The following is a 13,612-nucleotide window of genomic DNA, read 5'->3' on the forward strand; positions in this document are numbered from 1 at the left end:
CTACTTTTAATAAACACCTACACAAAACTTACGGTAGTCTATTTATTTACCTTTATCTGTATGGCGCATCAACCTTTAATGAGCACATACACAAAACTTACGCTAATCTATTGATTTATCATGTAAATTAACACGTTTAAGTGGTTCTGCGTGATGATGTTTTGGGAAATTAGACACGTTGGCAAGTTGCATTGTCCTGTGTTGCGTTGTCGATTACTTAACGCTTATTAACGGCGTATGATAGTTTTAAACATCAGACATCTCCTTAAGATGGAGAAAGAGATCTCCTTTATGTTAACCAACAACCATGAAATAACATGACTTTTACAAGCATGCTTAACTGCGTTGCTACTTGTCGCGAAAGGTAATGTCCTTTGTTCCACGATATCGAAATAACATTCCCACGCTTTCACCTGCGCCAGTTCCCAGCTGTACAGGAAGTTACAGTACATTACCCCGGTAAACTATAGACGGACACACCCGGAGTCACCCGAAACTGCCCGGAAGCTAACTCGATGCCTTTACCTCTGAGGTGCCTTACCTTTACAGTAAGGTAAACTTCAATACTGCGATGAATTAAGATAGGTGTGACATTTCAGTCTGATTTTTAAAACTTGCTAGTACGGTGAGATAAGGCTACTACTACTCGTGTTGTACGAATTTAAATGGGAGAGGCGCGACGAGATTTCTGTGCAGGTGAAAAAAGGCCCTTGCCGTAACAAACGGCGCACGGCAGACGTTGCTGAGACTCAGAATTACGAGAGAACACGGATACCGCAATAAAAATATGGATTCAGTGGAGTATGGAATGAAATACAGGCCTAAGTCTCTGGTACAGTATTTGTTATGCTCTTGTTGACAGCTGATAACTAATCTTGAATTTGTGTAGTTTACTTTAATCGTAATCGTAAATGTTTAGAATTTTTTGTTCCTTGATTTTAGGTAAGTAAACAGGCTTTTTGTTTTTTGAGACCAACACGATTTCAGCTATGGTATCAATAATTTTCAATCAAATCAAACAATTTTTAGTCAAATTCCAGTTGCTTTCCAAGTCATTGTAATATCAAAGTCAGTTATCAGTCAGTGTGACTAAAAACATGGCTGGTTAAGGAAGATGCCAGCAGGTATACGTTTTGCCTGGGTCACTATGACAGTTTTAATAGACACAGCAAGAACCGTTAAGTGCCTGAATGTGAAGGATAGTGTTTTTACTGTTTTTACTGTTTACTAAAGAAGTAAACACCAGCATATAAATCACAACTCTACAGTATTTGTCAGTGTCATAATCAAATAGGTTAATGTGGATAAAAACAGGTTTTATCCTTATGCATAACATATTTTAACGAATTTTCGAGGTTTATACAGTGTTGGTGTGTAGAGTTGGATGGCATAATAGAGAGAAATGTATTGTAAATGTGTTGTGTAGGCTGTACCCCATTCAACAAAGTGAACTCAGAAACTATTCTTACAAACTACACTTTCAAACAACTTAATATTACATCAGTAATACATCAGCAATACATCAGTGATCAGAAAGCCCAGCGAGGATTCATAGGTATGCGGAAAGTTTGGAAATGAATGTTATAATATTGACTTTGGAGTGATCCTTAGTAGCCAGTTTATTACTTTTAATAACTGTTTGGATCCCAGCATTCTCAATGGCATGAAGTCTTCAAGGCCTCAGAAGTGGCCCTCAAGGATGCAGATTGGAGTGAAGTGCATTCATTTGCTCAGAACATTCAACCCATCTCATCCCGGAAATTCTTCGCCGGATCAAGGATTTGAGTATCATACAGGTCACTCGGACTTGCTGTGATGTTCGTGGGGCTGTTCAGAGACAATATGTGCTTTGTGACATGCCACGTTATCCTGCTGGAAGTATCGGTGTGATGAATGGCAAACTGCAGCCCTCAAGGGATGCACCTGATCAGTAACAATGTTCAGGTGTGCTGTGGTATTCAGACCTTGTCCAGCCGCCGTCAAAGAACCTAATATATGTGGGGAAAACGTTCTCTATACCATTACACCGCTACCACCCATGTTTACCATTGACACTGGGCAGGATGAGTCTATGAAATAGACCATCACCAACAGGAACCTGGAGTTCCAGAACCAGACGATGGTTCTCCACATCTCAGTTACCTAGTGTTGGTGATCATTGGAGTTGTTTGGAGATCTTTTTTTCTTGGGAAGTGAAGCTGTGTTTTCTTTTTTTTTTTTTTAGCTTGTAGAAGTTTAACCGAGCGTGGGGACCTGTAGTTACAGCACAGCTGTGATGAGGATCGATGAGCTGTGTGTTCTGAAATGCCGTTCTGTGCGCCACCGTTGAGCTGTGTTTGTTGCCTTCCTATTTACTTGCATGATCCTGGGGCCTCTCCTTTAGCCTCTCTCGTCAAAGAGTTGTTTCCGCCCATAAGGCTGTGAGTGGCTTCCTGTTTTTTTGGTTTTCTGTTTTTCACATCATTCTCAGCAAAGCCTACACACTGTTGTGCCTGATAATGGCAGGAAAGCAGGTATTGCTGAGGTACCCATTCCAGTACATCTGGTATGGAGAATCAGACCGTAATCAAGATTGCTTAAGTTACTTGCTGTCAGTCAAACAGTATATGGGTCCCTTGATACCTGTCTGTCTACTTTATTCAGAAAGCCACAGCCCTGTGATTCATGGTCTGTAGGAACTATCCATTTTTTGTAAATGCAATGACGTACCTTATGGAATTGTCACTGAGTCGACACTTTTATCAAAAGTGACATCCAATAGAGGCAGAATACTAACCAAGCATTATGGAGCTGTGTGTTCTGCTGCTAAGTTCAGTATTAGACCGGATTCAAGGGTAACTATGGGTAAATATGTAGTGCCCTGAATGTTGCTCTATGAAGATCTTGGATTAATGTTTTTTTTTCCTTTGTTTGTGACACTGGGAACAGAAACCAGTACGAATCAGCAGTAAACAAACATGTTCCGCCCATGTGCGTTCAGGTGACAGGTTTTCGATCATGTGAACAGAGGATAAATTTTCCTGTGCATTCTTGATGTGGGAGTGTTCTCTGCAGCTGTCTTCTAACAAGGCGTGAATTCTCAAGTTCAAATTAGACAGTTGAGAATTCTATAGTGCCTGTCTCCCATGATGAAACTCGACGTGTACAAGGCACAACTTGTTTTTTTTTCCAAAGCATTTTGAACTTGGTTACTCTGATTATTTTCCATGTTAAAAAACTGCTCACGTCATGGGTGAAAGTAACGTATGTCATACTAATATGTCACACAACCTGTTTATCTACCTGTTTGTGACTTTGATTTGGATTTCATCAGAACATTGTGGGCCTGTTTTACGTAAAGTGTTAATAACAAAATTATATTAGCACACATTAGCACACAGTCGTGCACATTATGTTACATGGCATTTGTAATCGTCTTGGGTATCAATAAGAGCAATGTATTGTGTAATGCTTGTTAAACAATATGCATAAATTCAAACGTACATTTATTCAATTGGTCATTTCATATATAATGTTTTCTGTCTGCAGGATGATGACCTGGGCCAGGCTGTGCAGTTCCTACCAGTCTCTGATGACAGAGGGCTGGAGAAAAAGAGAATGTCAAAAACACCTGGCTTTTGGATAGGTCTGGGGTTAGCAGTCATAATATTGGCAGTTGTGACAGGACTGCTTGTGTGGCATTTCCACTGTGAGTTCGGTCTTGGTTTTTTCTTACATTGCTATTAGACTCATATAAATTGTTATGTGCTTCAATGGTCCTGTGTTCATTTTGAGCTCAAAACTTCTCCCTCTGCAGTCAGGAAAACAGTGGTGAAGAAGATATACAGCGGCTCCTTGACGATAACCAACCTTAGGTTCTTTGATGACTACGAGAACTCTGAGTCTACCAAGTTTAAACAACTGGCTGCTGATGTTTTGAAGCAGGTTGTATTCCATTGATGTACTGTTGATATACTGTATGGTTTGCAGAATGATATCGATCAATATTTTGCTTAGCAAAAACTAATTCATATTTGGGGCTTTTCTGTGCGAGATTTACTTATACACTTTTATTACATGCTCCTATACTACACGCTTCAGTTAATTTCTAAATACTTTCATAATGTACTCTTATACTGTTCCGTTTCGTTTATTTACTAGATAGAGAGAGCTTATGTTATGACTTGCTTTATTTATCTGTGTGTGTGTGTGTGTGTTTCTTGTCTTTTAGCTGAAAATTTTATACAGTAAAGATCCATTACTGACCAAGTGCTACCATGCATCCAGTGTACAAGCATTCAGGTGTGTGTGTTTTTGTTTTTCATGGTCACAAATTGTGCATTCCATTCCTATCTTTATAGACAAAATGAACAAAGTACTGATAGGCCACACCAAACATACAGTGGCATTTTTTTCAGTATAACAAGTGGTCGTTATGAGTCCAAGTCATAAAACTGACCAGTAGAAACTGTGCGCTATAGTCTCTCTTATGTCCTACAACAATACAGTATCAGCCAACTTACATAATAACACAACAGCAGTGAACTTTTTTCTTTGGTTTCAGTGAGGGGACTGACCAGCATGTCATAGCGTATTACCTGTCTGAATTTGAGGTTGAGGTGGAACGATCATCTGAACTGGACAAGGCCATCAGCAGTGTGAAATTGGGAATGGACGCGCAGTCGCTTGGACGAGGGCGCAGACCGACCGCTGAGCTGCGTGTTACTAATGTCACGTCTGGAGGTACGTCACCATGGAGTTACCAATGCTCACGCTCTGTGTTAGCTCTGAACATGAAGTAAGTATGTCATTTGGATGTTATTAAGTATCATCCTTCTGTAATGAAATGGGTAATGTTGACTAAAACTACACTAAACTAAATGATGATTTGATCCCAGTTTGAGGTGAAGAGTCCTCAAACTTAGATGCACTGATTTTTACTCAGAAACCCTGAGCGTATCTGACCCTGTTCTGTTCTTTCATTTGATTTTACAGCTGTGGACATGCGTCTACTCAGTGGAATAAAAGGTTAGAAATCTGCTTATTGTTCTTCATCTTCAATTTATCACAGTCTACTCTCTTTCTGGCGACTATTTTACAGAGCTGTTTTTTTCATTTCTTTCTTAGGACGGCACAAGGAATCTATTCGCCTTCGAAAGGGTAAGAGGGAAGAAATCCGGTCTCCCGGATTCCCCAACTCTCCCTATCCTCCCAGTATCTTCTGGGAGTGGGAGCTCCGTGCAGACCCCGACTACAGGGTCAGACTGCAGTTTGAAACCTTCAGCCTGGAGAAGAACTGTGAGAAGGACTTTGTCAAAGTCTATGATTCTCTGGTGCCCATGGAGAAAAAGGTCTTGGCTGAGTGAGTGATTCCTTTCTGTCATACCTGTAGACAACATCATCTTTGTTGTCATATAGAAAGGTGATTGAGACATATTAAAAGTTATTTTTGCATTATTGTTATCCTGTTACCTCATTTTTCATTTTTTTATGATTTATTATTTTAGACGTATTGTATTAATTGTTATTTATCAATAATCAGTAATCAATAATCATATCACTTTGTGTCGTATCATATCACATTGTATATGGGTTGAAATGAAACCAGTAAAATTATGATGAAATTCATCATTTCACCTGTTCTGTCAAATCATCATTTTGGCAGGGCTATTGTTATCTTTCGACTATTAAAAGTAATTGTTTATTTGAATTGCCTTTATAATCATATCACATCCACGCACATTATATAGACAAATGTGATATCTTACAGAAGGGTATGATTTAGCTCTAGAGGTGCCACAAACATACATTTGTGTTTGAGAGCTTACATTTACAGTTATTTATTCAACTCTTAAACAGTGCAAAAAAAAAGGAAAAAGAAAAAGAAAAAGATTTCCTAAAATCTGAAACTGTGAAGTTGGACTTATATTGTGACTTTCAAATTGATCTCTGACTTGGTCTGAGCAAGACTGATTATCTAACTGTGTTTCCTGAGCAGGAAGTGTGGATCCTCAGCCAATCATAAGATGTCTTTAGTCTCCTCTGGAAATGTGATGTTGGTCACACTGCTGACTGACAAGGAGGGAAACTACCCTGGCTTCAGGGCACTGATCTCTCAGATTGAAGCAGAGAGGCAAGGTGTGCTTTTCAGAGTTATTATATAGATATTGTCCATATGCCAAAGTAATACACCGTTTATACACCTTTTGAACGGAATGCTTTTCAGTCACATTTCTGCTGCTGTTCTGACAATGAAATATGCAGTTAAATAAGCCATGCCTTGTCACTCACTCATCTGTTGTCCGACCAGAAACCCATTTTGCTTTTTCTTACTGGACCTTTGTGTTTCCAAGCAACCAGTTTATCACTTCCTTTTGCCAATGCACTGTCACATTCATTTCATTCTTTTGTTTTCCTCCTCAGTCTGTGGTGGAAACTTGACAGGTCTGAGTGGCAAATTTACCTCTCCTGGTTACCCCTCTTACTACCCTCCTCAGACACAGTGTGTCTGGAATATTAAGGTACAGTCAGTGTGACGTTTTAAGTGTCTGTAGGACAATGCGTTGTATTATTCAAAGCAAAGGATGGTTTGTTTAAATGAGAAGTTCATCCTTTTAAATATATGGGCTCAAGATGAAACGTATTAGAGCGTTTGTGGATACCTCAGACTGTGCTTCCAGTAATCACATGGAAATTTTGATTTTTTTTTTTAAACAAATATGTTCATTGTCTGTAAAAAAATATAAATAAATGCAAGAAACAACATACCATAAAATGAATGGTGGTGGATATTTCAGCTGTTACAGGAAGTCTCTGTAAGCAACAAAAGGAGGAAAGCTTACATTGCCTTCAGCATAGATAGAGTGTGTGTTATAATGTATAACATACATTAATCTAACCTCCAATAGAGTGTGTGTTATAATGTATAACATACATTAATCTAACCTCCAATATCTTCTGTCCATCTCTGGTGTCTCTCACAGGTCCCATAGATAGAGTGTGTGTTATAATGTATAACATACATTAATCTAACGTCCAATATCTTCTGTCCATCTCTGGTGTCTCTCACAGGTCCCATAGATAGAGTGTGTGTTATAATGTATAACATACATTAATCTAGCCTCCAATATCTTCTGTCCATCTCTGGTGTCTCTCACAGGTCCCATAGATAGAGTGTGTGTTATAATGTATAACATACATTAATCTAGCCTCCAATATCTTCTGTCCATCTCTGGTGTCTCTCACAGGTCCCATAGATAGAGTGTGTGTTATAATGTATAACATACATTAATCTAACCTCCAATATCTTCTGTCCACCTCTGGTGTCTTTCACAGGTCCCAGCAGGGAAGAAGATTAGGGTGACATTTAGAAAGTTCTCCATGTCTGAACCTCGACAGGGTTCGGGTGCCTGCCTTAAAGACTATGTGGAGATAGGTGGTAAAAGGTCAGCGCTCTGATAACATACAAACAAAAGGAAAAACCTTTAATATGAATTTTTATTTCAATAAGTAGAATTTTTGTTTGTGAGTTACTTGATTTGTAGGATCAGTAATAGAAACACAGTATCGCTGATTTAAAAAAAAAGTAGATGAAATGACCAATAATGTTGAATGGTAAACAATCTGTGTGCGTAGCTATAATTCTGATTCATGCTTTTTGTTTCAGGATATGTGGAGTCCAGCCTGACAACAGCGTACATGACTTTCAGAGTGACCGGGTTGTTGTCCGGTTTCACTCAGACATGTCCTTTGTGGATCAGGGCTTCTTAGCCGAGTATGAGGTTATTGAGCCTAAAACCAGTAAGTCCTAAGAGCCTTTCTGCCATCCAACACATAATCATCTACTACAAAAAATAACAGATTGTTTCATAAAGGATACACTGTTTACACACCTTTTGAACAGAATGCTTTTCAATCACATTTCTGCTGCTGTTCTGACAATGAAATATGCAGTTAAATAAGCCATGCCTTGTCACTCAACATCCGTTGTCCAACCAGAAACCCATTTTGCTTTTTCTTACTGAATGACAACCAGTCAGTTTTGTGGAAGGCAAGGAATAGTAAGTGCTGTGCTGGTGTGGCTTAATTTGGACCTTTGTGTTTCCAAGCAACCAGTTTACCATTTCCTTTTGCCAATGCACTGTCACATTCATTTCATTCTTTTGTTTTCCTCCTCAGTCTGTGGTGGAAACTTGACAGGTCTGAGTGGCAAATTTACCTCTCCTGGTTACCCCTCTTACTACCCTCCTCAGACACAGTGTGTCTGGAATATTAAGGTAGAGTCAATGTGACGTTTTAAGTGTCTGTAGGACAATGCATTGTATTACTGAAAGCAAAGGATGGTTTGTTTAAATGAGAAGTTCATCCTTTTAAATATATGGGCTCAAGATGAAACGTATTAGAGCGTTTGTGGATACCTCAGACTGTGCTTCCAGTAATCACATGGAAATTTTGATTTTTTTTTTTTAAAACAAATATGTTCATTGTCTGTAAAAAAATATAAATAAATGCAAGAAACAACATACCATAAAATGAATGGTGGTGGATATTTCAGCTGTTACAGGAAGTCTCTGTAAGCAACAAAAGGAGGAAAGCTTACATTGCCTTCAACATATATAGAGTGTGTGTTATAATGTATAACATACATTAATCTAACCTCCAATAGAGTGTGTGTTATAATGTATAACATACATTAATCTAACCTCCAATATCTTCTGTCCACCTCTGGTGTCTCTCACAGGTCCCAGCAGGGAAGAAGATTAGGGTGACATTTAGAAAGTTCTCCATGTCTGAACCTCGACAGGGTTCGGGTGCCTGCCTTAAAGACTATGTGGAGATAGGTGGTAAAAGGTCAGCACTCTGATAACATACAAACAAAAGGAAAAACCTTTAATATGAATTTTTATTTAAATAAGTAGAATTTTTGTTTGTGAGTTACTTCTTGATTTGTAGGATCAGTAATAGAAACACAGTATCACTGATTTAAAAAAAAAGTAGATGAAATGACCAATAATGTTGAATGGTAAACAATCTGTGTGTGTAGCTATAATTCTGATTTATACTTTATGTTTCAGGATATGTGGAGTCCAGCCTGACAACAGCGTACATGACTTTCAGAGTGACCGGGTTGTTGTCCGGTTTCGCTCAGACGTGTCCCCTGTGGATCAGGGCTTCTTAGCCGAGTATGAGGTTATTGAACCTAAAACCAGTAAGTCCTAAGAGCCTTTCTGCCATCCAACACATAATCATCTACTACAAAAAATAACAGACTGTTTCATAAAGGACACACTGCCATTGCAACTCTTTTTGCATTTTAGCCTTTTCTGTACTTAGAATCGAATTGAATTGAACTGAACTCCATTCAGTTCAGTTCAGTGCTGTTCAATTATAATTAAATTCTGTCCAGTTCATTTCAGCTGAGTTGGTCTGAGATGGGATGGGCTGAATTTAGCTGTGTGGAGTGGGGCTGGGCTGGGATTGGCCTGAGGAGGAACAGATTTGTCCCAGGCCAATCTTTAAATGCTGACCCCAGACACCTCGGAGGTGAGGTGACAGGTCATACTGTCCAGTGTGTCTTTCTGATGAAGGTTAACCCACAGTCACCCCCCCTGAGCCCCACTCCCACTCATGGCACCAGTACAGAATGCTTTAGCCACTAAATCTGTAGCATAACATATTATACAATAATAACTGGAGGTTTTATATTTTCTATTCTATCACATAGCTAGTAATACTGAAGCATAGGATAGGGTTGTATATCAAATTCATATTAATTAGACAGTGTTACATTTCACTTCACTTGTCATCATGAATGCAATATATCTTTCAAGAACTTCTCTAACTTACATGAAACCCTTACTTTATCAAAATGCTCTCAAAAGAACCCTATCAATCATAAAAAACCAACGCACAATATCAGACTGAATCCTCGAACAAGAACCGTTACTTCTTAGAATGCAGTGCCAGTGTGCCAGTTCATCTGAAACCATTCACACTGTTGAATGAAGTGGAATCCAGCCTTATCTTTAAGTCAACTCATGCAGTGAAATTATAGTTGTTATTCAAGCGCCTTCCTCTGCATGTTGGCACAGGTCTGATGTCTCTTTATAGCACGTTTAGTCAGCTAAACTACTGTGTGGTTTGTGTGGAGTCCTATGTTGCCTGACTTGTTTGTCATGAACATATTTCTTCAGCATGCAATGCATCAGAGATAACATGTAAGAACGGCCTTTGTAAATCCAAACTCTGGCGATGTGACGGGGTCGATGACTGTGAAGATAACACGGACGAGGAGAACTGCGGTAGGGTAGCAAGTGTACCGGTCTCTTAACTCATTTAGAGATTTTATGTGAGTTCAGCTGACTTTATTTTGTAAATGTATCCTCTTCGTCTGCAGGGGTCTGCAAAACTGGAGAGATTGCGTGTCGAAACGGCCGGTGCGTCCCAGAGCAGAAGAGATGTGATGGGACAGATAATTGTGGCGACGGAACAGATGAATCAAAGTGTGAGAAAGGTGAGTCTCACCAGACACAAATCTTTGTCACAAATCCAGCTGAAAATCAGATAAAAATCATACACTTACAGTCTGAAGCTTGTAGAATGACAAATATTTTGACTCTACCCAGCCATCGTCTTGAGATGTTCTGAGCACACTTACAAATGCAAGAACAACCAGTGCATCAGCAAAGAGAACCCAGAGTGTGACGGAAAGAAGGACTGCGTGGACGGTTCTGACGAAGCAGAGTGCAGTAAGATGACAGCACTAACGCAGAGAGGCTCTCCTGCTTTTACTGTGCCTCTAAGAATCAGATCCCCTGTAGCAGGCTTAACAGTGGTTAAAGTGTGTGTGTGTGTGTGTGTGTTTCCTTAACAGATTGTGCTACCAGAGAGAGGAAGGCCTCGAGGATTGTTGGTGGGGAGGACTCTAGTGAGAGAGAGTGGCCCTGGCAGGTCAGTCTTCATATCAAAGGTCAGGGTCATGTGTGTGGAGCCTCCGTCATCAGCGACCGCTGGCTCGTTACGGCCGCTCACTGTGTACAGGACACAAACACCATCAAGTACGTTCGCTTCTCTTCTCATCTCTTCTCTTCTCTTCTCTTCTCTTCTCTTCTCTTCTCTTCTCTTCTCTTCTCTTCTCTTCTCTTCTCTTCTCTTCTCTTCTCTTCTTCTCTCTTCTCTTCTCTTCTCTTCTCTTCTCTTCTCTTCTCTTCTCTTCTCTTCTCTACTTTGCCTTTATTGTTAATCACTGGTTCCAGTGCTCAATAATCACTGCTGTTGTCAACACTTGTCTTAGGTAATGTAAATCAACCCATCATAACAGTAATGGAAAATGAGCAATGAACAGTGAAAAATATATTAAATGCAGTTAAATGTAGTTACACTTATTGACAAGCATAGAGCAACACACTTTCTATCGTTCAGTTGATGCAGCCTTATGGCTCCGATATACTGCCATCTGTTAGACTTTATGTGCTCAGAAAATAATGTGCGATTGTGTTCTGTTTGGAAGTCTTCATCAGTATCATCATTGTGAATTATGGCTTTGAGATCCTAATGCAGCTTGTCAAATTGACAGGCAATTTGAAGCATTCCTTGGAATGAAAAGATATTGAGGATATTGATTATTTTAAGAATACAAATTAAATGGCTGTTAACAATGTGTGTGTGTGTGTGCGCGCACATGTAAGCTTTTGTTTTTCTTTTTAACCAGGTACTCCCAGCCTAACCAATGGAATGCCATTTTGGGGTTGCACAACCAAGTTAAGTTTAACAATTGGACAGTCACAAGGAAAGTGAAGCGGATCATCTCTCATCCAGATTACAATACTCTGACATATGACAATGATATAGCGCTGATGGAGCTGGATCAACCTGTTACCTTAGACGCTAGCATCTTCCCCATCTGTTTACCCTCTGCAAGCCATACCTTCCCCGCCGGAAAGGAAGTCTGGATCACCGGGTGGGGCAACACTCGTGAACAGGGTGAGTGATCAGAAATGTAAGGATTATTAGAGGAAATGCTTTTCTTTGCTCATCCAGCTTTTCTTCGCATGTTAGATTAATAGTGTTAGTGCATAGGCTTGATTAGATTGATTTAAAAAATTCTGCAGTTCAGTTAAAACAAAGACTCATAATAGACATTTAACGATACACATTTACTTTTCAAGCCTAAAGACAACTACATTTAAGGGTGCTTATTACTTTAAAATACCCCACTAAGGCTATGATTTCATGCTGGCTGATAAGAAGTCAGACAATACGCTTTAATGATGTAACGGTTTAAGTAGCCGTCTACTTGAGTGAAATGTTGTCTCATTCACTAATTGTGGGTGTGTCTTTGGCTCAGGTTTCCTGGCGACAGTGCTGCAAAAGGCTGAGGTTCGTATCATCAATGACACCGTGTGTAACCAGCTGATGAATGGAGAGATCACTTCACATATGATGTGTGCTGGAGTGCTGAAAGGCGGTGTGGATGCATGCCAGGTACAAAAAGAAAAAGAAAGAGAAAAAAACATGCAGTTCAAGGTTTTGTTTTTTTCTTTACGTGTGGCACAAAATTTCCATTGAGTCAGAATTGTTCAGAGGCCAAAAGGATTTTCAATCATTCTTTACAGACTTTTCTTGTGATAAGCTAATCGTATTAAATGATTTGTTGAGAAATGTTGAAAAGAAAAGCAGGAAACACTGTGGAGGCCACTTATTTTCAGCACTGTCAATGTAGCCATTGTGTTGGACACAGTGCAGCAACAGAAATTAAGTGATGACACTTGGAATAATAAATAAATATCTAAAAATCAAATAAATGTGGACATCGATAATAAAATGTAGTAATAAATACATATACGTTTAAAATAAATAATTAAATGTCTCACGTCCCCCAGGGTGACTCAGGTGGGCCAATGTCGTCCGTGGAGACCAGTGGACGGGTGTTCCTGGCTGGAGTGGTGAGCTGGGGGGATGGGTGTGGCCGCAGAAACAAGCCTGGTGTCTACACACGAGTCAGCCTTTACCGCAGCTGGATCAAGGCAAATGCTGGGGTGTAGTGGAAGAGAAAGAGAAAGAAAGAGAGAGAGAAAGAGAAAGAGAAAGAGAGAGCGAGAGAGGGAGAGTGGAGCAGCCAAAAGGCGGAGGGACTAAAGTTTGACCGAGATTTGTTCCTGATGTTATCAAAACTTGAGGTTAAGCCTGTTTTAGTGATGTGTTTACACCAAGCCTTGTTTAAATTGAATTATGTGAGACTACTCGCCTGCAGATGCTTACTTCTGGTTAAAATATGTCAGGTATGAAATAGCTTACTTGATGAGAATGTGTGAATATTCAGGTGTTTACGCTGCTGTTTCTATTGCTCTTTTTTAGTTATGAAAGCACACGTCATAATGTTGTAAGAATCTTTGTTTGTTTTGTTGACTTTAGTGAGTTGTGCATTAAGCTTTATGGATATTTTTCTCCTTTGACTGCTTCTAATGATTCCATTTTGAGTTTCTGTTTTTTAATTTTGAATTTTTGACATCTGAATTTGACATGTGAATTTGTTGTTTGAAACTTCAGAATTGTTTCAGGAATTTTTTTAAACAAAGAATGTGTTGTCTTCCTACCTTTTAATCATATTGGGTATTTCCACGGTTTTCTTTCC

General features: G+C 39.4%; 1 protein-coding gene across 1 annotated transcript; it reads left to right on the plus strand.

Annotated features, from left to right (window-relative positions):
- The first annotated feature begins 2,498 nt into the window (after positions 1–2,498).
- st14b (ST14 transmembrane serine protease matriptase b) lies at positions 2,499–13,022 on the plus strand. The gene is made up of 20 exons (XM_030783095.1): positions 2,499–2,513; positions 3,529–3,688; positions 3,797–3,924; positions 4,211–4,281; positions 4,544–4,722; positions 5,107–5,341; positions 5,978–6,117; positions 6,403–6,500; positions 7,315–7,424; positions 7,646–7,779; positions 8,158–8,255; positions 8,720–8,829; positions 9,054–9,187; positions 10,173–10,280; positions 10,376–10,492; positions 10,605–10,727; positions 10,853–11,036; positions 11,690–11,961; positions 12,326–12,462; positions 12,861–13,022. Exons 1-20 carry the CDS (start codon positions 2,499–2,501, stop codon positions 13,020–13,022), a joined length of 2,715 nt encoding a protein of 904 aa, XP_030638955.1.
- The last annotated feature ends 590 nt before the right edge of the window (positions 13,023–13,612 follow it).

The sequence above is a fragment of the Chanos chanos genome, chromosome 8 (genome assembly GCF_902362185.1).
Source record: "Chanos chanos chromosome 8, fChaCha1.1, whole genome shotgun sequence".
Taxonomy (NCBI): Eukaryota; Metazoa; Chordata; class Actinopteri; order Gonorynchiformes; family Chanidae; genus Chanos; species Chanos chanos.